General features: G+C 40.6%; 1 protein-coding gene across 1 annotated transcript in view; it reads left to right on the forward strand.

Moving 5' to 3' along the window:
• Positions 1-8,932: 8,932 nt before the first annotated feature.
• Positions 8,933-27,876, forward strand: part of FAM185A (family with sequence similarity 185 member A) — a 42,670-nt gene continuing 23,726 nt past the window's right edge. Inside the window, exons 1-4 of the mRNA XM_086745990.1 lie at positions 8,933-9,467; positions 13,645-13,754; positions 19,069-19,161; positions 24,641-24,779. Of these exons, the coding sequence (XP_086602116.1) occupies positions 9,077-9,467; positions 13,645-13,754; positions 19,069-19,161; positions 24,641-24,779 (733 nt within the window). The 5' untranslated portion in view covers positions 8,933-9,076. The remainder of the gene's footprint in view (positions 9,468-13,644; positions 13,755-19,068; positions 19,162-24,640; positions 24,780-27,876) is intronic.

Below are 27,876 nucleotides of genomic sequence, written 5' to 3' on the forward strand. Positions count from 1 at the left end.
ACTACTATGCAGAATAACTATTACGCAGAGAACATTGTATTCTGCTGTAGGAGAAAATCAGTATAAAACCCATAATCAGTGGCCAAAGATGCAGAATCTACTTCAAATTACTCAGTCTTGACATCAATCAGCCTTTCACATAACATATGGGAGACCTTTCTCTTTTGAAAGAGAGCTTTTTTAATTATAAATAAAATCACAATCCATCCCACTACTGTCAGTATGGTGCCAGTGCCACCAACAGGTACCAGGAACCTGGGGAAGGATCACAGGTAAGTAGCAGAGCACCTAAAGTGCAGCTCAAAGAAATTCCAGCTGCTCCAACCAGCAAGTTGGCTTCATCAGGGGCCCAGCTTAAGAGCCTCTATGCCAACGCATGTAGCATGGAGAACAAACAAGAAGAGTTAGAGATGTGTGCACGCCTGCAGGGCTACGACCTTGTTGGCATCACGGAGACATGGTGGGATGGCCTCTATGACTGGAGTGTTGGAACGGAGGGATACCGGCTCTTTAGGAAGGACAGGCAGGGGAGAGAGGGTGTCACCCTCTATGTCAATAACCAGCTGGAGTGCATGGAGCTCCACCTGGGGATGGATGAGGAGCTGACAGAGAGCTTATGGGTCAGGATTAAAGGGAGAGCAGGGACAGATGACATAACAGCGGGGGCCTGCCTGCTACAGGCCACCTGACCAGGAGGATCGAGAGAATGAGGCCCTCTATAGACAGATAGGAGAAACCTCATGGTCACGAGCCCTGGTCCTCATGGGGGACTTCAACCACCCCAATACCTGTTGGAGAGACAAGACAGCAGGGCACAGGCAATCCAGGAGATTCCTGGAATGTATGGATGATAACTTGCTCCTGCAAGTGATAGAGGAGCCAATGAGGAGAGGTACTATGCTGGACCTTGTTGTGACCAACAAGGAGAGGCTGGTGGTGAACGTGGAGCTCAAGGGCAGCCTGGGCTGAAGTAACCATGAGATGGCGGAGTTCAAGGTCCTCAGGGCACCGAGGAGGGCGTGCAGCAAGCTCTCTACCCTGGACTTCAGGAGAGCAGACTTTGGCCTCTTCAGGGATCTGCTGGGCAAAGTACCATGGGATAAAGCCCTGCAGGGAAGATGGGCCTAAGAAAGTTAGTTGATATTCAAGGATCACCTCCTTCAAGCTCAGATGTGATGTATCCCAACAAAGAGGAATTTGGGCAAAAATACCTGCATGGTTGAACAAGGAGCTCCTGGACGAACTTAAAAACAGAAAGGAAGGCTAAAGAGGGTGGAAGCAAGGACAGGCAGCCTGTCAGACAGGTGGTCCGAGTAGCCAGGGATCAGATAAGGAAGGCTAAAGCCCTGATGGAATTCAATCTGGCCAGGGTCATCAAGGACAACAAGAAAAGCTTCTTTAGGTATGTTGGGGATAGAAGGAAGACCAGGAAGAATGTGGGTCCTCTCTGGGAGGAAACAGGAGACCTGGTTACTCAGGATATGGAGAAGGCTGAGGTGGTCAATGACTCTTTTGCCCCAGTCTTCACCAGCAAGGGCTCTAGCCACATTGCCCAAGTTGCAGAAGGCAAAAGCAGGGACTGGGAGAATGGAGAACTGCCCACTGTACTGGAAGAGCAGGTTCAGGACCATCTAAGGAATCTGAAGGTGCACAGGGCCATGGAATCTGATACATCTGCAGGTCCTGTAGCTGCTAGTCATCATATTTGAGAAGTTGTGGCAGTCTGGTGAGGTTCCCACCAACTGGAAAAGGGGAAACATAACCTCCATTTTTAAAAAGAGAAACAAGGAAGACCTGAAGAACTACAGGCCAGTCAGTCTCACCTTTGCGCCTCGCAAGATCATGGAGCAGATCCTCCTGGAAACCATGCTAAGGCACATGGAAAATGAGGTCATTGGTGACAGCCAACACAGCTCCACTAAGGGCAGATGGTGCCTGACAAACTTGGTGGCCTTCTATGACAGGGTTACAGCATTGGTGGATAGGGGACAACCAACGGATGTCATCTACAGGAAAGATGGCGAGAAACTCTTTAGCAGGGCCTGTTGTGACAGGATGAGGGGTAATGGTTTTAAACTAGAAGGAGGTAGATTCAGACTAGATTTAAGGAATAATTTTTTTCCAGTGAGGGTGGTAAGACACTGGAACAGGTTGCCCAGAGAGGTGGTAGGTGGCCCGTTGCTAGAAACATTCAAGGCCAGGTTGGACGGGGCTCTGAGCAACCTGATCTAGTGGAAGGTGTCACTGCTTCTTGCAGCAGGGTCAGACTACGTGACCTTTGAATACCCCTTCCAACCCAAACTATTCCATGATTTCTTGATAAATCAAGGATAATCAAAATTAAAATTGCAATAAAATCAATAATATTGGGGGGGGGGGAATATTTCAATAATGTACACCAGATTTCCCTGAAAGAAATAACCAGAGCAATTTTGTATTCCAAAGCCAGAAAGCTGAAAGTTAAGAAAAACATAATTTCTTTTTATAGTCATGGTGGGAAGATGAATATAAAAATGTTTTGTTGTGTGTATCCACCTTTTGAAAAGTCAGTTGTCTGTAAAGGTAGCAAAATTAAAACCGGCAAGTTTATTACTTTCTTCAGCGCTGTTTGGAATTCCTTTAGGAACATTTTGACTTTTAGAGAGATTTGAGCGGCTGTATTTGCTTATGGAAAAAAAGCAATTTCATTATTTCTGCTGGAGAAGTCGAAACATTGTGAAACAACTGTAAACATCATAGAGGCCAAGAAATAAACTCTGAAATACTGTACATAAACTTGTATACACATCTATAAATAGCGCAATTTTTCATCTATCAAGAACTGTGGAATATTTCAGCATACACAGTTGATGTTTATGGCTGCTGCTGCTGCTACTTTATTTGTTTCTCTAAACATATTGGAAGAATTTCGACAGAGGGAACAGCACAGCGGAAGAAACTCTAAGCAGAATAATGCCAAAAACTGAGAGCTTCATGGGTGTAGGGAGTTTTGTTGATCTCTTATATGAAACTTACAGTTGACATCAGTCAAAAAATACACTTCCTCGCAGTACAGTAGCACAAGAGTCCTCGCCAAGACTCCAATTTGCTGGGCAGAAAGAAAACAAAAACAATCTTCAGAATCAGAAAAGTTTATAATATTATGTTCAGACACAACTGTAAACAGCTGAGACAGAGGAAAACAACTAAACAGCCTTAGTTAGGGTGATAAGCACTAGTCTGCCCTCCTTTTTAAGAGGGAAGAGGACACACTGCAACAAAGGTATGTATGATTATGGGACATTTTTAGCATTCTTCAATTACCTACTGCATCATTAAATTTAAAATTCAGCTTATACAAAATTGAATATATAAAGTTCAAAAAGCAAAGTGAAAAATTTGTGGTTTTGCAGTATCTGATAAATAAACGGTCTAATTCAAATAGAAATGAAAGTTGGCATGATTTCTAAATTTACAGAATACTGGAACAAACCAGGATGTTTTCAAACTGTAGAACTGCAAATAATATCACAGCCTTGATCCAAGACACAGAATTGCAGAGAAAGGGAATTGCAAGTCTGTTTTGGAATCTGGGTCAAATCAGGCTGAGAACCGTCTTGTGAAACAGCTTCAGGACAGCAGTAATGAAAGTCTGAACTCAGATTCCCAAGACTAATGCCAGCACCTTTACTTCAGTATCTCTCTAGCAAACAGCAATGTTCATGCACAAGTCAGTGCAGAATCCAGACAGGTAGTGCTTCGCTGCATTGACTCTTTCCAGAGCAACAGATGCAAAAAGTAATAAAATTCCATTCTGAACATGAAGAGATGAAGCTGCATGTATAAAGATGCATCAACTAGACTAATTAAGATTACACCAAATTTATAAAAGTCTCTGTTGCGGGAACTACACTTCAAGTGATTGACTTAATTAACATATACCAATGAACCCCTTTAAACTTTATCTCTAAAATTAATTAGAAAAATAGTCAGGTTCAGAAAAGTGTCAGCAAGATTCTGATACCAGTCACCCAGTCTTACCTTTCAAGCCCAACTTGAACATGCTTTTTTAATTTTAAGCAAAACATGGGAAAAAATAATAATAAAACATGTTATTATTCTTTGCCACTGTTACAGAATTAAAGATATGAATTCATCATTAGAATAATAATAAATTATTTACAGCGCTATTGCTGGAGGCAAAAATTGTTGTATGTTGATGAGGATGTGTTAAAATAATGTCTTTTTCATGATTTTAGTAAAACTTGTATGAATGTACATTCAAAGTAATTTATAATTTCAGCCTGATAACATCAGGCCAGACTGTGAAGTCAATTAAAACAATGAGCAGTTATTTGTGCAAGTAGTCTGACTAGCTCCAGTGGAAATACTGATGGAAGCAGCTAATTACTACTATTACCTGCACATTCACAACTGGGTTTATAGCTGGTACATTATACCAGCTATATGTGTGACATGTGTGCTACTGTCCTTCCTGATGGAAATTATCAATTTCTTAATATTCCCTTATTCACTCTTTGTTGCCACACAAATTTGATCTGTTTCACTTAAGCTGGGTTAGTTAAGCTAGTGTAGACTGACATGTACATGCTCCAACTCACACGGAATTGCTTGGTTTAGTACAACATAAGTCTAAGGTTTAGCCAAGTTTAAACAAATAGGTGTGAATTCACATTACGTTGAGCTCAGGCCATAGACATACATTGCCTTCCACAGCCAGCTGCATTTGTGGATGTCATGTATTATTTCCTTCCTTTGAAGGAGGAGATACTTTCCTCCTCCCTCAACACTGATCTGCAAGAGGAACAGCTTTATGACTGCTTTCTCAGGAAAAATCGGCTAAGGAAGCCTGAATAATTTCAAGGAATGTTATGAGCTCAAATGGCTAATTTTTCCAGAAGTTGCTAAGAAGTACCTTCCCACCTGCCTGCGGGCAGGGAGGATGGCAGGAGACAGGGCCCATACCCAGAGCGGGGAGGCTATGAACAGAACCTCAGCTGAACAGTGGGGCATGATACAGGATATTTATCCACATTTTCACGCTACCTTCTTTTGGACACAAATACTGAAAAATAAAAATTACTCAGAAAACAAGGCAAATGACTTAGTGTTTCACACTGAATTAATTAGAAAAATTATACAATGCAGTTGGAACATCAGAATGGTGATATCTAGTCAGACCAAAAGCTGATCTAGTTCTGCAAACTTACAATCAACACCTCTCCCCTTGAACTCATGCAAAACTTTCAGTATCTGCAAAACCCAGAGGAACAGAGATTTTCCTCTTATCTCTGCATGACGCGAGTTTTTGTTTGTTTTGAATCTGGCTTCCTGATGCCACCTCATTCTTTTACCGGATGAGTCACTGAACAATCACAAACTTTCTAGTTTTTTTTCTAACGTTGTTTCTTCATTTGATAATCCTTTTTCTAAGCTGAAGAAGCCAATCTACCTGCTGTCACTGGCATGAAAGCCCTTTTCTGCCTTCCACCGTCCTTGTCATCCTTCTCCAGAATTTTTCCAGTTCTACTATATCCTCTCCAAGGAGAAGGGAAAAGATGAGAGCTACAGACAATACTAATAACATAGGAGTACCGTGGATTTATTCAATGACAAAGTGGTCTTCTTTTCATCCCCTAAAATTTTGTTTCCTAATGCTTGTTTCCTAAAGTTAAAGCGTTAGTTTTATAAGCAGCAGACCTGTTTTAACTGTGCGGAGCCTATGCCTCAGCATAACAGGGCGTGTCTTTAAACGACAAAGCTATGCCAACATTAAATGATTATTAAAATTAAAATGACACCATGTACAATACAGCATTATAATATGCATGTAATTCATAATGGCTTGTTTGATTAGACTGTACAACCTCGTAGACAACTACTTTAGGGAAATGAGAGCACATTGCATACCTGAACTGCTTAACAATTTCTGTTACAAATTCCATTGTTTTCACTTGTTTTCAAGTCTCTGCTATTTGGGATGGAATCACCCTGAGCCACATACACACTTTATCAGTGGAGTTCTAATGAGATATGGCTAAGATAGGCAGAATTTGAATGGTAAGATTTGCCACTTCCTTTTTCACTTTGTTTCCATGAGGAACTTATTTTCCTCAGAAAATTTCTGGTAGCGTGACAAACAAAAAGTCCCTGAAACCCAAACCATTGTGTGCTCTGGAGCCAGCCTCTCTCTGCCATTGCTAAGAAGAAATAGTTACCATCACCATAGACACACTAAAATACCAAGGCGAAAACAAATCAAACGCTTTGCCTACCCACTGAAACCTAGACATGCCTTGAGAACTACGGCGGTTCAAGGAAGCAGTTCAGAAATACATCACTGAAAAAATACAACTTATAAAATACAAAGAAAGGAAATAAAATAGTGTAATAAAAATATTTCAAAATAGAAACACATAGGAATTTTTAATAAACTTGGAAAAAATATTCTGCCTACAAAATTCTTAAGCATTTTGATACAGAGGAACATTGATAAGGAGCTGGGCCTGCGTGCAGTGAACCTTGCCCAATGCTGGGTGTTAACTTGAAAAGAAGCGGTCTTGCATCATCGGCAGGCAGGAGCCTCAGCACAAGTCTAACACCAGCCAGGACGCTCCTGCAGGGCAGCCCCATCTTCCTGAGCAGTGAAGTCACATTATTTCTTCATTACAATTATAGCAAATGGGTGAACTCAATCCTGCCCAGGTAGACTAAGTTTATACTCTGTGGGTATCTGAAGCTGCCTGATCTTATTCTGTGATTAACACAAACAAGAACTTCTTCCAAGCAGCTACTTTTTACCTGTTTTCTTCAATATTTTTAACTACGTAAGTATGCTTAGACTGTATCTAATTAAAAAAAAAATTACAAAACAGTGCAATATAGACATAAGCATCTTCGAATGGCTTCTTCAACAAAGTTCTTAATTATGCAAAACTCAACAATATTAAAGATGATGCATAAGCAAAGTACAGAGCCCATCCTGATAAAACTTTGCCTACACCAGGAGCATCAAATACCAAGATGCTGGAGGAAAAGGGGGCAGTGGGAAAGCAGCACTAACGTTTCGGGGGAGGTAGGCGATGACGGTAAGAAACAGCAGCGCTGACTTCAGGAGAAGTGGGTGGCAGTAGGAAGCCCCACCTAAACCAAAACCAGGGATTCCTTTTGAACAGCCTGGCTAATAGAGCTATTTGTTGAATTGGCTGTCATCTAGTGGAATCATAGCACACTGCACCACACTTAAAGGTCTGTAACTGTTTCCCTAACAAATTATTTAACTTTTAAATTTGGTATTTGGTCTCAAGAGTGAGAATTTTGTAGTATTTTTTCCAAAAATCAACTATTTCTGATAACTTCTATTCCCTGTCATGTCCCAAGATATTTCTTGAAACATTTTTGTATTTCTAGAATTATACTTTTCTATACTAAACTATCACATGGCAGGCTGACCCTTTTTGTATTGCATCTAATGATTTTTGAGACTGAAAAATGTAAACCAATGACATAATTTAACTTGAAGGGCTTTATTGATGAATATTAATAGTTATTAAACTTCCTACAGTGAAAATTACAGATTTATCAAAAATCTAGGGCTGTCCTGTTTCCTCTTGGACACCCAAACCTCTTTTCAGATGTATAAATAATCAATGCCAGACAGCGATAAAAATGGAAATGAGGCTAATGAGATGAAAAGAGCTTGATGACCTAATATCATATTGCATGGCTTTCATGGCTGTTTTTGGAAAAGAAAAACAACATGTGGAGTGCAAAAGGGAGCAAATCAATAAAGTAACAACCCCAGATTTCATTATTTCTTATGTTACAATGCCCCTTTGTAAGCAGGTTTCACTCTCATTATTGGCAGTAAACTATGTCTATGACAAGAACACAGCCCCTGATTGTACATCATCTGTGCCCACATCCCCCTCCTCATTTTTTTTTAACTAATACACAATGATAATGTGGGCTATGAAGTCCATAAAAGTATTTTTAACTGAATTCAGTAGTTCCCTGCTTGTTTGTAAACCCTATAAGGGCATTTTTCTCATGACATATTTGTATGGAACTCAGGAAAATATTTATTTGGCTGGCTTTGGAACTGTTAGGCTGTATGTTAAATGCTAAAAAGGGGTCACAATAAGTAACATGTTAACCAAGCCACCTTGACAGAGATTGATTTTGGAGCTCTGCAATCTCCCTTATGAAAAAAGTGTTTTTCCAGCACATCTGCCAAACTGCTTCTTCACCCTCTGACCGAGGACATTTCAACACATGCAGTCTCACTGTAGGCTTAAGCGTAACAAAGACCAGGCTGTCACCCAAAGCCCTGCCCCCATCCCATTCCTCTCTTTCCCCTTGCAGGGGTAGCACCCCGTGGCTGCACCAGGAGCTGAGCAGGCCGAAACCCAGCCAGCACGGCTCTGCCGTTGGGAACTAACGCCTGGCTGCAGCACCATCAGCCCAAGGGGACCGTGGAAAGGACCCTCACGCCCTGAGGCACCTCGTTTTCTTCCCCATGAGGTGGCCCCACGCGGGGGGAAGACACCCAGGGACGCCGGCGGGGAAAGCGGGACCCGGCCCCTACCTGCACAGCCGCCGCCGGCCCCGCCTCGCCGAGCGGCGTCTCCCGTTCCCGTGGCGACGCGGGCTCCACCCTCCCTTTGCCCCGCCTCCACCGCCCCCGGCCCTTCTTCTCGCTTCTCACTGGCTCTAGCATCCCGCCCGGCTACCCAATAGAAGCAGGTCATGGAAACGCTCCTCCTTTCCTCTTCGCTGATAGGCCGATGGGGTCGGGCAGTAGTCGTTCCTTCCGCGTGCTGATGAACTACGACTCCCAGAAACCTCCTGGGCCGGGGCCGGCGCCTTGTCGCTGCCGGGGCGCGCGCGCCAGCGGCCGCCGCCTGTTTACCCGCCGCCCCGGGGCCGCTCCCTGCGTGCGGCCGCGTCGCGTGACCTGGCGGGGCGGGAGTAACGGCCGTTCGCCGGGAGGAGCGGCTTCCTGCCTCGTCCGGTCCCGCCTCGCCTCGGGGGGCTTCTGCCGCTGCTCCCGGGGCCGGCGGCCCCGCCGGGCGCCATGAGAGCGCTTCCCCCGCGCGCCTGGGGGCCTCTGGCGGTGCGGGCGGCGGGCGGGTGGTGGGGGCCGCCCGTCCCCTGCCGCGACTGCAGCGGCTCCGCCGAGGCCGGCGGCCGTAAGCCCCAGCAGGAGTGGGCGCTGGCGGTCAGCCCGCGGGGGCGGCTGCGGGTGCGGCTGCCCTGCCAGGTGAGCGTCCGCCCGCTGGACCCACAGCGCTACCCGGGCGGGGACCGCGTGCTGGTGGCCGTCAGCGGCGGCAGCCCCCCGCCCCGCGGCCGACAGCCGGACCGCGTTCGGGTGGAGTACGACGAGGCGCTGGGGCAGATGGCGATCGTCGCGGACGGCGTGGACAGCAAGGCCGCCGTGGACGTCAGGACGCCGGTGAAGTTCGGTGGGTGGGGCGGGGCTGGGGGACCGCCGCGTTGAGGCGGCTGCGGGCCCGGCCGTGGGCCCCCCTCCTGCTGGGAGGCGGGGTCGCGCCCTTGGGTGGGCTCGGCGGGGTCGGGCTGGCACCGCTGCGGCCTCGGCTGGAAGTGCTGTTGGCGGCCGATTTTGGAAACGGCACCGTGCGCCCTCTAATTCAGGAGATTCGAAACTTCACTTTTTTTTTTTTTTTTTTTTCTGTTTCCTGACTTCTTCAGTGTTTAGATCTGTCCCTTGTTGTTGGCCATTTCGTCAGCAATAGCTAATGCTGAAACTCGTGCTGTTAAGCAGTAGTTACAATGCAGACTTTTTTGGCTTGACAGTTGGTGTTACAGAAAAGAGGTAGCTGCAGCTCAGCTGGGAGACAGCAGTTCCCAGTGTGTGCTGTGCACACTGGCGGTTCGAGGATTGTTCCACATAGGCTGTTGGACCTATGGGCTCTGTTACAGGTTATTGACTGATCTTCCACAGGGATCAAAAAAGTCTGGAAGGTAGCAATACATGTGAAATGCCAAGAAGGGCTCCCTTGTCTACTACAAGTCTTGCATTATCTTTTCGAGCACAAGACAAAAATCTGCAGAGTTTCTGGTACAGAACCTAGCAACAACTCGGGAGAGCAGCTGTAGTGGCTGAAACCAATAGACGTCTTTGCTGGACTGAAGTACTGATAGTGGCCTGAAGCTTAGGGAAGGAAAAGGGCAAGCTTGCTGGGATAGTTCCAGTCAGTGAGCTGAGGTTTAGGGAGTTGTCAACCCAGAGTTTATTTGGGTTTAGTCTTTGATTTCCTACCCTGCCCCCCGCCATGATTTTGTGCAATTGTCCACACAGTGTAGTATAAGCTTCACCATGCTGGAAAAAACTTTTCAGTGTACAAAAAATTTGGTCCTTTAGTTTGTTTCAAGTGGTTGTTCAAAGACTGGTGCTTTGTTTCATTTGATGCTCTGCTGCAGTTGTGGTATGAGAAATGGTGAATAATCCCATTCTACTTACCCGTCGTACTTGTAATCTATGACTTTTGTCATAGATGATAATCTTTTGATTATCACTTTTCCAAACTCTTGCAGCAAAGACATTCTGCATCTTTTATCTTTTCTACTTCCTTTCCCTGTCCACATAATTTAGAAGGACCTGACCTGTATATAATTCAAAATATAGAAGTGCTATAGGTTTATCAAGTGTAAGCATTCCCTTTCATTTTCTAGTCTTGTCTCTATTACTTTTTTTTTTTTTTAACACTATTGAGAACTGAATGGGTGTTTCTTAGATATGCTTACTGAAACTTAGTCTCTTTTCTTTCCTAACAACTAATATAGAGACAAACATTCTGTAAATAAACTCAGGGGCTCCTCCCCCTCCCTGCCCTCAGTGTGCTTTACTTTGCCAGTGTTAGAATAGCCATACTAATCTGTACCGTGAGTCCAACAAGCCCACTGTCCTGTCTCCACCAGTACTCGTAAAGAGATGTTAAGGGAAGAGTATGAACAGGACAAACAAAAATATTTTGTTTAGGTGTTCTCTCGGTTGTCAACCATTTTCAGCTTGGAGGGTTTTCTGAGCCTGATACAACTCAGACCCTCATCAGATCTTTCTTCTGAGTGTCCATTTATGCATGTAAACAGTTTCAGGATGAGAGCTTCCTGGCAAACTCCATGCCTCTTGGCAGAGAGTCCCACAAGGCATACCATCCATCCAATTTCCTGCTATTTTATTATTTAAGTACACGATATTCCAAGATCTTTCTGCAATTTGGCAGTGAGTTTTTAACTAGTCTGGATAATTCAGTATTTTGATAAAACTTCTCAACCTGGGTATTTGCGCTCATTTCCAAATTCATGTAGCATTCAAGATGATGCGTAGTTTATAGCTAAAAGACAATGTAGGACTAAGGACCCTGTCAAAGACTTCTGAAAACCCACATTCATTCTCTTAAACAGATCAATTGACTGTTATCTATATACTCATTGACTCTCTCACTGAACTGTAGCAGTGTTGTGGGGCAGGACTCTTTTCTCCAAGAGACTTTTGTAGTTCTAACTCTAACATGAGAACTGTCAGTTACATTCTTACGGTTTTTCTTCCTGCTTGGCAAGTGCAAAGATTGTTGTCTTGTCTGTAGTACATTCATAGAGTCCATCCCAGGATTACAGCAATCAAACCAAAATGCAGTGTCTTGTTTATTATCCTTCATTTCTCTGGTACCAGGTGTGGCTGGCTACTGTAGTTGTTAGAAATTCAATATTTCAGTTTCTCCAGGATCTCTGAGTGACTATTATGTGTTACTTGAGACCAGTTACCCTTGGGAGAGAGAATTCGTTGTATTAAGATCTGGGGAACCTCAGCCTTCATAAAGAGTTTCAATGTGAGGAACCTTTCTGAAGGTCTCAATAATGAATCCTGATGCAAGAAATTAGTTGAGCCTCTGTCCTGTTTTTGAGATTCTTCAACTAATTCTGCAGGCTGTCTTGCAGTCTTCCTTCTTGAACTAGACTTTATTACTTTGTAGCTTTTCAAGTTGTTCCGCTTGGTTTTGTGGAAATGCACAAGCTTACGGATGCTCTGTAGAGTCTGTGGATTATAATCTCCTTCTACTATTGCTTTTTGTCCTCCATAATTAGCATGATATTAGTATTGTCTGCTCATGCTGTTATCCAGATGTATCTGGAGATATATTTCCTAAAAGATAAATCTTTTTTTGTACTCGGTGACGCAGACCGGCCGCTTGCCAGTGAGGTTCTACTTTCAAGTGTCCTCTCAGCTCTGATTTGGTGTTTAGGTTCGTCCGAGTGGCAGTTTGTGTTTGGGTTGTTCCTGTTTTTTATTTAGGAAAGAATTATCCATTGAACATTGTTGCATAAGCACAAGGTCTTAGCCCTTGTAAAACACTTCTCAAACTAAAAAGACAGTGTTGTAGACCGCTCTGCAAGAACTTTTTCTTTTCTCTGGCCTTCTTTGAACATGTGAGAAAGATGTTAAGTCTGTTCTGTTTAGATAGTTTGGTCTGAGCTCTCTTTCTGTCACCTAGCTGTAAGAAGTTGATGTGAATATCTTTACAGTGTTATAGCTTGTTTCTTGCTTTTGGAAGTTATGGCATTTCATAACGGCTTTCATAATTTAGGTTGGCGCTTATCCAGGAAGCTTTAAGTTAGCTAAAACTCCTCAGACCCTGAAGAGCATGTGCAGAAGATGCTAGATGGTGAGCTTAAATACACCTTTTAAACAAAAGGCAACTTGTATTTGCCCCACTGGGCTGCCCATCTAAAGGATCCTCTATTCCTGTTGCAGTGTCTAGTCTTATGCTGTGTATAGTCTTTCAATATTATACACAATCTGCAGCTCCCATGGGCTGCAGTCCTTCGTGAAACTGCTCTGGTGTGGGCCATTTCTTCCATGGGGTGCAGTGCCTCCAGAATGGCTGCCCCAGTGGGCCCTCCATGGGCCACAGCCTCCTTCAGGCATCCACCTGCCCTGATGTGGGGTCCTCCACAGGCTGCAGGTGGATCTCTGCTCCTCTGTGGGCCCCCATGGGCTGCAGGGGGACAACCTGCTCCACTATGGTCATCACCATGGGCTGCAGGGGAATCTCTGCCGGGAGCAGCATTACTCCTCCACCTCCTTCTTCACTGTCCTTGGTATCTGCAGCCGTTCCTCTCACAAGAAACTCTTCACAACAGGCTGGCAGACACCTGTCAGGTTCTCTTCACATCTCATTTCCTCTCCACTTCTTGCAGCCGGGCCGGGCCCAGTCAGCTGCTCGGTGGGAGGCCAGAGGGTGAGGGCCACAGGGCCCACAAGGCTTGTGCCTCCCCCTCTCTGCCCCCTCTCCAGCTTCTTCACATCATCTCCCTCCTTTTTTTTTTTTCTGTTTTCCCCCTTCTTAAATACATTATTGCAGAGATATTATCACAGAACATTTTGCCACCAATTGGCTTGGCCTTGGCCAGCAGCGGGTCCGCCCTAGGCCTGGCCGAGTCCACTGAACAAAGGGGAAACTTCCAGCAGCTTCTTACAGAAGCTACCATCATAGCCCCCACCTCGCTAAATAAAACCAGAACATACATGTAGTTACTATATAAATTGATCAAGTACTATGTTAAATAGATATGACTCTTCTCATTCTGTTGCTAATAAAACTCTCTTAATTCTAGATTTGGATATCAAAACATCAGGGACTGGCTGCGTGAAGATTCAGAAAATAGAATGTGACAACTGCAAAATAGAAACGGAGAAGGGGACTAGTGTCTTGCAGTCAATAAAGGTACGAAGAACCCTCCCCCACTCCATCAGTGTTTCAAAAGGGATTGTGCGGTGGAATACAGTATAAAAACTTAAATGCCGATTCTGGAGGTGAGAAGTACTTTGATATTTCCAAGTGTTACTATGTGTGTAGCACTTCACCTTTATTTATTGCCTACAATTACAACACAAAGTCAATAAATAACGTGGAGTCAGAAGCTCAGGTACCTTTGATAGTCAAAGCCAGCAGAAACAGTGACAGCAGTAAACCTGATGTCTGCCCTCCCTCCCCCTTAAAAAAAACCAGACTGGGATTTCCTGTCTAGTAAGTTAATAGTTATCCTTGCTTAGTCAGGACTTTGCAGTATGCTGCTTTTTTTTCCCTTTTTTTTTTTTTTTTTAATAATTCTGATATATCAGTGCTATTGACAAATGCTTTAGGTTAATTTTCAATCAGAAGTTACACATTACATGTTCAAAATACCTGACTGAAACATATCTGATAAATACTTTATATATCATGGTCATGACCTTGGTCTTTTCAGTCTTAGGACTTCAGGTTTGCTGCCGTGTACTTTGATTATTTCTACAAAAGCTTATCTGACTTAGGTGCTGTTTGTAATCAATTTCACTTGAATAATTGAGATTGTACCTACAGGAATTGGTATATATTCAAAAGAAAGGCTTTTCAAATAGGGTGATTCCTAAATTTAGGTGTTTTTGAGATATGAAAGATCTTTCAATGTTTTTCTTTACTGTGGTAAGAGATAATTTTATAGCACACACGTGGGAAACTGAACTTGAGGGGAAATTTAATATACAATCAAGCTAGATTGACTCAAATATTCAGTGAACTACAGACGACTTGTGTCTTCCAGATTCTGAGTAATCTACCATTTTACTCTTAAAAAAAGTTACTGAAATCTAACAAAAAGTTAACTGTACTATACTGCTGTCTAAAGCTTTGGTTAAAAATTACTCTGTTGTATAATAACAACAACAAACAGCAGTACATGAGAAACTACGTAAGGTGACAAAACAAGGTAGTTTTGGCCAGCAGTAGTGATGGTAACCACAGCACACCATCATCATTGTCAAGAATTTTTTGTGATGTTATGGAAAAAGAGGATTTTGAGGAAAGACAACTAACTAATTTTAAAGATGAAAACCTGAGTTCTGTTTTCCTTGAGACTTCAAGTAGCAATGAAACAGTACTCTAATGAACTGAAAAAAAAGAATGCAAAGTCACCAGTTTGGGACTTGTGAGACCAACTCCTCCACAGCCTGATTAGAGGAGCTTGGTGTTGCTTTTTCCCTCTGTCAACTTTGAGCCTTGCTTGATTCACGGAAATGTCAGGGAAATTACAAGTGTAAAAGATGATCCTTCCCCTGTGCATGTGTCTCAATGTGTCCACTACGTTGGTGGAAGCTTCTTTGCTCCCTTCAGCCTAAGAGAGGAATGGCCTTGTCCCAGAAGGCAAGAAAGCATTTAAAATTTAAATAATGAGGAAAGAACTGCAGATTTCAATTGAAACTCTTCTTGAAACAAAGTTTTGGTAGATGATAAGGCTTTGACTTTTTGTAACCAAAATAGTTACCTGAGGTATTCTGAGTTGTGAGTGGTGATTGTTTGTCTTTGCTCTGATTACTGTGACAGCTTCACACACAGTACTAGAGACACTCTCGGTTTTAACTCTGAAGTAGCAAGGTTGTCCTGGTTTCGGCAGGGTTGGAGTTAATTTTCCTCTCAGTAGCTGGTGTGTTTTGGATTTTGTGTGTGAAGAAGGTTTTGAATAAAAATACCAACTCTGTAGGTGTTGGCAAGATCAAACAGTTTTACAATTACAGTATCTCTTAGACGTACAATCAGTTTTTAGTCTGCTGTTTTTAAGAAGTATGTAGCTCTGATAAGGCGACTGTAACTCAATTTTTCTAATATAGGTTCAGGAGTTATACTCTGTATTAGCAGAGGAGCAGAATTGTTAGTGAGAAGCAATGTTAACCTTCTGGGTTTTTTTTTCAAAGCTACTGGAAATCTAGACTAGATTCTGTAGAGCAGCACGAGAGCCGATTCTCCTTTAGGGAATGTGCTTTATTGAGCAAACTGAAGTGGTGCTGCCCTCCCCTGGATGGATTAAAGAGCTGATTAATCTTCCTTTGCTGTCGTGCTGCCCACAAACCTCATTGACTAGCAAAGCAGGAGACCCTTTCTTTACAGTAGAGAGCTAAAGATCATTGATCAATGACTTTAAATAAATAAGAAAATCTAGTAGTTTGGGGATTATTCAAGAGCACCAGCAAACAGCTTAACAACTGCTACTTCTCTTAATTTGTCACAGACTGCAAGAAGTTGTTTGTGTAACTTGTAATTCAAAAAACTTGGTGATTGGTGTATGGTGTCTTTCCAGAACACCTAGAAATTTGACATCTGCTTTCCTTAATCATGCATGCTAGTAATTGAACAGAGTACTCTGTATGAGATTTTGAAATGGATTTTGACTGGTGCTTTTGGTGTGGTAGGTATTATCCAGCCAGTGAGATTTGTTGAGTGTTGTTTTATTGAATTTTTTTTTTTCTGTTGGTTGTTGCTTTGTAGTTGGCTGAAGCCCAGTTTACCTTATCCCTTCCAAGTCTCTAGATCAACTGATAGTAGCAGTAATTCCAAAATACAACTATGACTTCTTCGTCGTCTTCAGAGAAAAAATTATTCACAAATTTTTCATTGAGAAAACAGTGCTGCTTATTTTTATTTCTTTTTTCCTCCTGCTTCTTATTACAGACCGTCAGCTTAGCAGTGACAGTGGGACCAAGGAGACCCTTTAATTTTATTTCTATGTTCAACAACTGCTTCTGACTCCTTAACTGTGCCAGTGGTAACAAGAATTTCCAAGTGTCTTGCGCACAATCAGTGGAAGACGTGCCATGCTACCTCACCACACACCGTATCTGAGCCTGATTTATTTAAGTTCTGCACCACTGTCCTTCGTTTTTTTGAACTGAACAAATATTTCTGTTTTAATACCTGTCATGGCTGTTGAGTAAGGAAGAGATAAAAGGCTGTCAAACGTGTCTCCCTTGCTAGGAGAAGTCCTGTGACAAATTTGTGCTTTTTACTTTCAGGTAGTGGAATATTCCCTTTTAATGAAAAAGCTGCTTGATCATTATAATTTGCAAATTAGCAAATACTGCTGCCTGTTAGGTGTCTCTATTGATACCTACCTCTGAAACCCTGGCGTTTTTTTAAGAAGATAGGGATAGCCTAATAATTCTGGGGGAAAAATTGAGACCTGTGTCTTAGGAAAACTTTTTCTATACAAAACATCATAGAGAGAGGAAAAAAAAAAATTGAGGAAATCAGTGTGTAGGCTATGGTTTTAATTTACTGAACTATTGGTGGCCGTACTGGTAAGTCATTGCTATATGTTAATTCTTTTGATCTTATGAGTTTCCATTTTTTCCTCAAGTTGTATGCTTGGAGGATTTGCTCTTTAACCATTATTCTGATAATAAGCCTAATGTAACTGTCTCAAAGGAACTGTGACATCTGGCTGAAGCACATAATTTTATCATCAGATAATTAAGTTGAAGCATCTAGTTAAATAAACTTAAAGAAACTATATCCTGTTTACCCTAGATGGAGTATATTTATTATTCTATTTATATAGAAGCTTAACTGAACAGCTGAATTATTTAGAACCTTTAAAAGTTCTGAAGCACTACTGTAGTCTCAAGTTAGGAGCATTTCATTGTATTGTGGGAAAGCCTTTTGAATGAAGAGAAGAAAGCAAGCCTTGAGTACACAAAGAACTTCTGGTTCTATGTGTTTCATCAGAAATGTATTGGAGCTGTGTAAGTCTGTTTTCCATGTTGGAAACTTGATTTCATGTATATATTTATATTTATTTTTTTAGAAGTTCTTAATCTTGTTAACATCTGATCAGACCTAGTTATTGCAATTTATTACGGCTTATCCAGGCAAGCATTTAATAATCTAAATATCTTGAATATTTCTGATATGCTTCATTGTCAGATTTAGTGGATAGTATCCTGAATTAAATCCAATCTACAGGAATGATACCCTTTTCAACAGAAATTAATACATCTGAAAATAGCAGTGGTGGTACAAGAAAACAAAGGATGCCTGTGGGGGGAAAAAAAGCTTATCCAGCATTAAGTATAAAAAATGCTGAATATATTTTTTTAATATTGTGTTGTTCCAACATTAATGGTAGTGAACTTAAGAAAAAGATCTTTGCTGTTGAGATCAGTAGACGTCTTAAAGTCAGATTTGCTGAAGTTACAGCTTGTGAATACAGCTAGATTACTTAAATCCGATTTCTAAATAAAATAATTTTAAATATAAAAAATATTATTTTTCCCTTCTCCTTTATTACAATAGGTTATTTTTTACTCTCAAGGCTTGTTTTGATTTTTTTTTTTGTCTTTCTCAGATTAGTTTTGTAATTTGTGGTAGATCTTTTGTTTGAATATAACTTAGCTATGAGTCCCTTTTTATGCTTATTTCTGAACTTTTTTCTCATCAGTTGTATGCAGCAGCTGAAAGGTATAAGGGCTATAGCATTTCTTTCTTGAAACCTGATTTCTTTGAAAAACTTGAGATTGTAATACAAATGTATGCAAAATACATAACTTGAATGAGAATCTGGTTGCAGTGAAACGCTGTAGGATCTGGTTCTACTTGCAGGTCTAAGGTGTGCACTGGGATGCATCCATAGAAGTTTATGGCCATACGTAGTGCTCCAAGCATAAGTGGCTCTGTGTCTATATACATGATTATCCCACAGAGTTCTGTGGCACTGTAGGTTCCAGGTCACTGGAAAGCTCCAGTTTGCAAGTTTGTTTCCCACTGCCAGCTCCTGTTTCTCATCTGCTGTAGTACTGGATGTATGCATACCTTAGTTTCTGGATGGAGTATAAATGAAATGCAAAGTTCCCTCTTTCTTCCCCTGCTGTTTATTTTTCAATATAGCAAGTGAATGTTTTTCTAGTTAAAAAAAAAACCAACCAAACACAAAACAAAACACCCCCCCCCCCCCCCGCAACCCACCTGTATTGAGAATAAAGGGTTCCTCAGCATCATTCTTTCCTTTGTGATTGTGTTTCTGGGTTTCTGGTTACAAAGGAAGGTGACTTGTTTCCAGCAGAGTCAAGCTCAAAACAAAAAGCACCTTTGGCAAACACTTGAGAAGAAACCTCCACAGTAAAATGGAGGTTTGTGATCCAAGGTGGCTATTGTGTTACAGCTTCAAAAACAAGATAACTTGTTTTCTAGTTGTGATTATCCTAATCATATGATTTTTAATTTTTTTTTTCAGAGCCATAAAATTGATATACGAACAAATGGTGGCAAAGTAATTGGTCTTGGAACACTCTATGGAAATACAGATATTTGTGCAACAGAAAAGGGTGTAAGTAAGAATTAAAACTCTCTCCAATGGCTTGTTCAGCTTGTCTGTTGCAAAATGTCTAAATTTTAATAAATATGTGCTGAGAAATATTTAATGACCCTTGTTGATTGATTGTTATTTCACTGTTAACTTAGATGGGTCTGTTTAATTTTACTGTCTTGTCTTATGCTTGGTTTGGATTAGTAAACAGGCTCCACAGAGAGAGCAGTAGTCAGCATGTGATCCATCGGCACAGAGCTGGTAAAACTCAGCAGCTTTAATTACGTAGACCCTCACAACAGTCTTTAATATCTAGGCATCTGGATTCTGCAATAGGCCCATGAGTTTAGTGTCTCATGAATAGTGGCTGGATATTTGTATATGCTGTACAATTCCAGCATGGTATGGTTGTTAAGAACTAAAGAGTAGGTTTTATGTATTTCTTTGCAGCCAAGGAGATGTAATTGCATGTAATCTTGTCACGAGTGTCAGTGAGAAGCATGAACCCGGAAAGTTTCACAGAGAAGTAGCTTGATCTTTTCAGCAGATGGCAGTATGAGACAAACCTTGTACTGCTCTAGTCTGGTTTTGTTTCTTACCGTAAGTAATGAGTTCTTTATTATTTAAGATAATGTAGAGCTAGGTTCCCTTACATAATACTACAGTTTTCACACCTGGTCTGGTTCTTAGGCTTAACTTGAATCTTTAGGCAACATAACTTTATGCAACTGGTTGTATTAGGACTCATTAGATCTGAGGTGTTGCTATATGTACATGTGGAACCAAGTAAGTCTGGAGGGAGCTTGGATGGATGCAGTACTCCTGTCAGAATCAGTAGGTACCCTTAAAACCAGCAGTGCTGGAAAGACTCAGAAAGAGTGTGTGTAACTCTCCCTAACCAATGATAGAATTAAGACCAAGCTATTTTGTTTTAGGAGTCCAAAATTGCCTCTGCAAAGTGCCATTTGGCACTGTTGTACATCTTGCAGATTGGGTTCTGAGATCATATGGTCACTTACATAGAACCAGCTACGGGCTGTTCTTGACATCCTGCTGTAAACTCCACAACTTGCCATTGGATTTTCCAAAAACTGTCAAGATTAAATTACCTGCATTTCTTTGTAGTGGATGCTAGCCTGCCTTTTATGTATAAAAGAGCCCTGAGGCTGCTGTAGCTTACTATTGGTATTTCTTCATGAGTATTGCTTCATTCCAGCAAGGCCTCCCAGCATACAGCAGAGTGGGTAAGGTCTGACTGTGACATGCTCTGTTGATGCCATAGTTGGAGTGATCGGTGCTAATTGATTGTCAGTTCCCTTGGGACTATTACTAGTTAGTGGAGTTAGGATCCATCCTTTGCCACTAGCAGCCACAGGAACTGGAAGAGGGCAGAGGTAGTTCACTGTTTTCTTGATGTGTCATCCATCTTCCTGTAGACGGCTTCTGTTGGAAGGACCTGAAAATCGGAATCCTTGCTTTCTACCAGTGAATGAGATAAAGTGCAATCTAGGAAATGCTTTGACCACTGTGAATTAATGCTGTTGACAACATACTAGCATGATGGTGATCTTTAAATTAGAATTGTGCTGCTAAGTCACTAGCCAAACTAGCTTGTTGCACCAGTGCAGTCCATTGAGTTTATTTCAAATAACATCTTGCTGGTGTTGATAAAAATAAATGAATGGTAGAAGAAGAATTAGATCTATATCTATGTGAAAATACAGTTCATGAAAATCAGAAATTTAATTGTTTTGCTTTGAGTCCTTAAGTGCTGTTTAAATATCTAACTTTTAAGACACGCTGTCCTTCTGAAACAATAAAACAAACTTCATGCAGATCAAGTTGAAGTGCTTCTTTGTGATCATAATACTTATATAGTCTGTAATATTGCTAGAAGTTACTCTTGCAGTTGTAAAGCTGTAGTAATTTCAGTGAAGTGAGTCACTTTAACAGGAATTTACAGCTATGGAACAACATTTTGGCCTGTATTGTTGTGTAGTTAGAAAGAACAGCGTGAGATTTATTTTCTCAATTGGCCACTTCTGTTAATAATCAGTCAGCCTTACGTCTCCTGTGTGTGTTTGTATGAGATGTTTCTTCCATCGGTTGTAGTCATCATTATGTAATTATGGCTCTGTCAGCATTTCTAGCCCTCTCCTGGAGGTGGAGAGAGAAAGGGTATGGTGAAAGACACTAAGTGCTTGAGAAATAGAGAATATTTTTAAGGGGGGAAAATGGAGAAGACACTCATAAAATATTTGTGCAAGAATAGCACAAAAAGGAAGGCCAAGATGAGGAATATGTGGGGAACATGTTTGTCTTATTTAAACATAGCAAGATGTTAGTTTGAGGTGAAAATGTGTTCAGGTGCAAAAAGATTCTCGGTCTGATTTATGCAGATAGACACTTTTTCTTTAAAGGTTAAGAAACTGATAGAACTTGAGCATGCAGCCAGTCTCTGTAACTGCAGCTCCCAAGGCTCTACTCTCAAGGGAAGGAATTTGTCCACGAAACATTGTGGTTCAATGGACAAGGATAAGCAGATTTGTTTGACTAGGGAGTCATCAGCTAATCTGTGCCACAGGGATTTTTCTGTAACACTTATTTAGCAGAGCAAAACATCTATGTTCTGCCAAAAAAATTCATAAAAGTTAAAGAATTTGGGACTGAAGACATTTATTCTCAGTAAAAAGCAATCGTATTTTTTTCATGCTTTCCTTATCTAGAATATTTTTTCAGTCTTATACCTGAGCAGTCTGACTTCTGCCTTCCCTTGTTATTCTGAAACAAATGTTCATTGTATTGGTAGTTTTTGGCTTTTGGGTGGTTTGGGGGTGGTTTTGGTTTTGGGGGGTTTTCTTATTTTTTTTAAATAGTAACTGTCTGACTCAGTACTTATTTTTATCATGTGCTGAGACCAGTCTTCTTGTTGCTGTGCATTTTTAAGAAAGGTGGTTGAGGCTGGTAAATAAGATGAGCTAGTATGTGAGCTTTTTTATGATAAGGTACTTCATAATATTTAAATAAGATAAATATCTAAATAGAGTCAAAACTTGCATGCCTTAGTAACAGATGTAGCTTTTCGAGCTCTCCTTTTCCAGTTAAGGAATGCCACAAGGCAGCCAGTTTGCACCCAAACTATGCAGATGTATTTATTTTATTTGCCCTCCACATAAAGTGTGCCTTGCTCTATTTTCATCATGCTGATAACAATGATGGCCCTGCTGAAATTGGAAAGGTACTTTGCAAGTCATTTAACTCTCTTCAGAACAGGTTTAGATCGTAGAATCTAAAATGACAGTGGCTTTTCTTGTTGTTTTGGCCCTGTGCCACAGAAGGTTTACATTTTGCCATCTTGGGTGTGGGAGTAGTGTACTACTACTGGAATGGAAACATTACTAGGACAGATGCAATGTAAACTTATATTTGTTAAGGTCTCTGCTTGTTAGAATTTTGTTAGAAGCATCAAAAGATTGAAAAGCTGAATTGCTGTCACTTTGAGTAGTGACAAATTATGCCTTAATATCATTGGGCTTCTTTACTGTTGATGCTTAGATTCTATAGCATAGTTCTAAGCATCACCTGCAGAGATTGCAGACATGGACTGTCATGTATCTCTAGTTCTAGCACAGCACTTTGATCACCAGATTATCTTATAGTTTAATATAGCTTGTTAGATTCTTGGAGACCTACTATGTATTGTAGTGTTGCATCACATCAAAAGTCTTGAGTCCGTTCTGAAATCTTATGACTTAAGGTGTTCAAGTAGATCAGGTTGCTCAGAGCACCATCCAACCTGACCTTGAATGGTTCTAGCGATGGGGCATCAACCACCTCTCTGGGCAACCTGTTCCAGTGTTTCACCACCCTCAGTGTGGTGAAAACTTCTTCCTCATATCTAGTTTAAATCTACCCTTGTCCTGTCACCACGGGACCTGCTAAGAAGTCTGTCCCCATCTTTCTTTTAAGCCTTCTTTAGGTATTGAAAGGCCACAATAAGATCTCCCCAGAGCCTTCTCTTCTCCAGACTGAACAACCCCAGCGCTCTCAGCCTGTCCTCATAGGGGAGGTGCTCCAGCGCTCATCATCTTTGTGGCCCTTCTCTGGACTTGCTTCAACAAGTCCTTTTCTTTCCTGTGCTGAGGACTCCAGAGCTGGACACAGTACTCCGGGTGGGGTCTCACGAGAGCAAAATAGAGGGGCAGAATCATCTCCCTCGACCTGCTGGCAATGCTGCTTTTGATGCAGCCCAGGATGCGGTTGGCCCTCTGGGCTGCAGGCACACATTGCTAGGTCATGTTGAGCTTCTCATCCACCAGTGTCCCCAAGTCCTTCTCAGCCTGGAGTTTATGCAATGCTAGTTGCTGTTTTTTCTGGAATAGCTCTTACTTCGTCCATAGCATATTCTTTGTATAACATAACACTGGAAGGGTAATTTTTCTTTAAGTGACTTTTTTCCACAAGATGGTGATGCTAAAATGACGAAGTGAATTTTAAGATAAATTGACATAAGGCACAGTTTGATCTAGAAGGCTATATATCATTTCATGTAATGAATAAGGATTATGTGCAATTCAAAATCTGCGTAAGCAAAATAAAACCAAATTGAATGGGGGTTAAGTATGAACTATTGCATTATTCCATCGTAAATCAATATTAACTGAGAAAGAATAGAATTTAATTCATACGGTAGTTACACAAGAATGTGATTTTTTTTGTTGTTCAAATAGATTGTCGCACAACTTGTTACTTTTACAGAGATATTCTCATCTATCACCTTTTATTCCCCAGATCTATCCATAGTGCAACTTTTCAAATCCTATCCTTTCTCTCCTTTTCTATTGAAAAGAAGTAGAAATTGAGATCTTACCCCTCTTTTTTTTCTTTTTTTTTTTATACAGTTTTTTATAGCTTGGGGCTTAAGTCCAAGAATAGAGGTCTGAATAATCAAGGTAATATGAACAATTGTACTGAGAGAAAGACCTGCTGTGGCTGTTTTGAAAACCTTCACCAAAGCTTTGTCTACAAAGTGAGCTAGTTAAAAATCTGCATAAATAGCTGTATGTAACAAAGTGGATATTTCAGTATACGGTGGCCGAAACCTGCTTACCAGTGCTTTAAGTGTCTTGCTGTATGAACATTAAGACTTCATTATTAGGGCTAATCATTTGTTTTATTTTTCAAAGTGAAGTGTTTTGATTTTTAAAAATAATTTTTTTCTTTCATCCTTTTGTGATTGTTTGGGTTCTTCACCTGTGTGATGGATGGAATAATTCATAGGAAAGTTTTAAAGAATCATTAGCTTATGGACCAGGGCTCTTAAATGAAAAGGTTTTTTGTCTTCTCTTGTGTAGCTTTTAACGAAGAACTTGATTCCATTTGTTCTGCACCAACAATTGCTTTCCATTTATTTTGCCTCTTAATAGTGTTACTTTTCTCTGTCTTTTCAAACTGTGATGGCAAATTTTCCACTATGTTTATTTAAGTTTATTTCTCTTAGAGTGTGAATATAGAGAAGCTGCAGGGGACATCCATCAACATATCTACTGAAGATGGGCTGCTGAAAACTAAGTATCTCTATGCAGAATCATCATCTCTGTCTTCAGTAGCTGGTGATATTCTTCTGGGAAGTATTCATGGTAAGGAGGAAGTACTGTCACATGGTTAGGGAAATACTGTCACAAATTTAGCTACTTTGAAGATATTCATAATGATCACAGTAACAGATGGACTAAAGCTATAGACTGTCACTAAATCAACTGTGCATAGTATATGAACAAAACAGTTCTGTATTTTAGAGACTGAATTGATGAGAATTAATTTACCATATACCATATTGTATTTTTAAAAACAATTTTATAAGCATGCTTGTGAAATAGCAAAAAGTATATATATTATAGGAAAAAAACACATCATGCATACTAAGGATGTCAAAATATTTTAAAATTCAGTAAATAAAATTATACTAAAAGTAGTAAAGAGGCTTCTCTTCCCCTCTATCCATCCTTTATTTTCTTCATAGGGGAAGTAACCCTTACAGCATCTATTAAGAACTATGGTACAACTCAGTCATATCTAGGAATTTTGAACAGAAATAGTCTGTGTGTGTGCTGACACTCTACTAATACAACAGGGACAGCTTCTGTTCTTTGTGGGGGGAAAAAAAAGTCTCTAATCCATCCACTCTTTAATAGCCTTCACCTAGAACTGAAACTAGTTAATTTGAGTGTCTTATATAAACAGCAGTCAAGGTTGGAATCTCATGTGGTCTTCTAACTTAACAAAATTTCTACTGAATCCTGACTGTGCTGTAATGCACTTGTGGTGATCTTCCATGAAGTAAAACAAACTGGAGGATAGTAAATTTAAAAATAGTTTCAAAATCTGTTAGGTAAAGTTCACTTAAGCATACATAGGCAGAAATAAGATTTTTCTCCCTGACACCCCCCCCCATCTTTGTTATTGTATTCATCTACAATTTTTCTTATTCAGTTTGAAGTTAGAGAAAACAAAACAGATATAATGATACTGTGGAATAATCAATTTGTGAGCATGTTTATGCCTCTGTGCACATCCAAAAGTTTATTTTTATTTTCTTGATGCAAAAATGAAATGTTAATTGCTGTAGTTAGTGACTTACTTCCTTAGTAGTGCCTCATTGTCATTTAGCTGAATAACAGTGTGAAAACAAATAGAATTGTATCCAAATTATACAGACATTTCTTATGTTACTTCAGGATTATCTTCATGAGCTCTCTACTAAATGGGTCTGGAACATCTAACATTATTTTAGCTGTTTTCTTTGAAAACAATTGCACATTAACATTTGTTTGATACTTCTAGTCTGTTTTTTCAGAAAAATATTTTCTGTGAAACATCATGCTCCTCAATCGTGCTTTAATAGTAAGAGCAAATACTTATAAAGTCTTTAAATTATTATATTGCATGTGTATATACACACATGCACAGAAACAAAAGTTAGCAGAAAAGATAAACTCTTTGATAATTTTATGTTAGAAAAAAATTGCTTACTTTCACTTCTAATCTCTGCTCCTGGTTTTAGTAGTAGTTTTGTTTGTAAATACTTGGACAGATTGTTTCCTGGGCAGTTAAGCCCACTGTTTCCCTATAGCTGACAGTATGCTGATGTAGATGGCATAAAATCAGCACATCTGTGTACAAAACTGAGCTGGACTTCGTTGCTTTTGCACTGAGAACTTTGAAAGTCAAGGCAACACAAACTTTACAAGCCTGCCTGAGACCCATTTTGTAGTTGAATCTTGGGCTATACAATTCCAACGCTATCAGTGCCCAAGCTTTTTTGATTGCTCTTTTGCATGCTTCATACTTTTATGGAAAATGAATAATGCATTATTTTGAAGAAGTTGGTTTTGAGTAATTTTAATCAGTTTCTGTAAGAGGCGTTAGAGATGTCAGGTGGCATTGAGCTTTCGAGTTGACGCTTGAAAAACAGAAGGGCAACAGCACTGAGACTGAGAAATGTGTTACTTTATGTTATTGCCTCTTGGACAGAGAAATTTCTACACAGAGGGGCACGGAGGAGGAGAAGGAAACCACAATTTACAGCTGGGCCAAAGTCTTGGATAGAGTTGTATTAGTTATTAATTTATTTTATCCACAGAATGGTTTAAGTTGGAAAGGAGTTTGACATCTAGTCCAAACTAGTGCTTAAAGTGGCCTCAATTAGAGCAAACTTGCACATGGCCTTGTCTTGTTGAGCTTTGAATATTCTCAAGGGCAGAGATTGCATGACCTTTCTGGGTGACTTGTTCCAGTCCTGAATTATCCTTCTGGTGGGGAGAAAAAAAAAATCTTTCTTTTTTTTTTTAATCATAACTTCCATTATGGCAACTTGTAAACATTATCACTTCTTCTTGCTGCATCACTATGAGAAGGATCTGTCTCTTTTTCTCTACACTCATTAGGTAGCTGAAGACTGCAATGAGATTCCTCCTCAGCTGTCTACTTTTAAAGCAAAACAAACGAAGGTCTCTGAGTATATGTAGTGTGCTCTGGGTGCCTGATCTTCTCAATATCCTTCTCTGGCCTCCCTGCAGTACATCAGTGTCTTTCTTCACTGCAAAGCCCAAAATTGGACAAAATAGTCCAAATGCAGTCTTACAAGAGGGCTTTACCTCCTAGCTATACTCTTAATCATACAGCTCAGTATGCAGTTGACCTTCTTTACTGACTCATACTGAAGTTCGTGTCCATCAAGATGCTCAGGTACTCACCTGCAAAGCTCCTTTGGAAACAGTCAGCACTCAACTTTTACTACTTTACAGGGTTGATATGTCTCATGTGTAGGACTTTATATATTTTTTTTTTTTTTCTTCTGTCATAGTCTAGTAACTCTTCAATTATGCGAGACAATCACACTGGAAAACATGGTTATTTAAATTACTTTATATATTTACACACTAAGTAATATATAGGAAAAGGTGAACATATAGCTGCCTTATCCTGTCAGTGACCTGAATAAGACAAAGTAGAAAATCTGCAGTGTTTCAAAGGCAGTATGGTATAATGCTCAAGCTTGGCACTCTGTAATCCTTTCCGAAAAGAATTGGACAAACCAAAGTATATTCCATAAATTTCACGTATGTTTCTGGATTTCACTGTGTATAAAGTGGGATTGTAGAAATTAATTTTAGTTTTGTTCCTGTTTAGGTGTGTCTCTCCTTTAGTCTGATAGAAATTTAAAATGCAAAGTGG

This window comes from Chlamydotis macqueenii, chromosome 1 (assembly GCF_036417535.1).
Source record: "Chlamydotis macqueenii isolate bChlMac1 chromosome 1, bChlMac1.mat, whole genome shotgun sequence".
Classification (NCBI taxonomy): Eukaryota; Metazoa; Chordata; class Aves; order Otidiformes; family Otididae; genus Chlamydotis; species Chlamydotis macqueenii.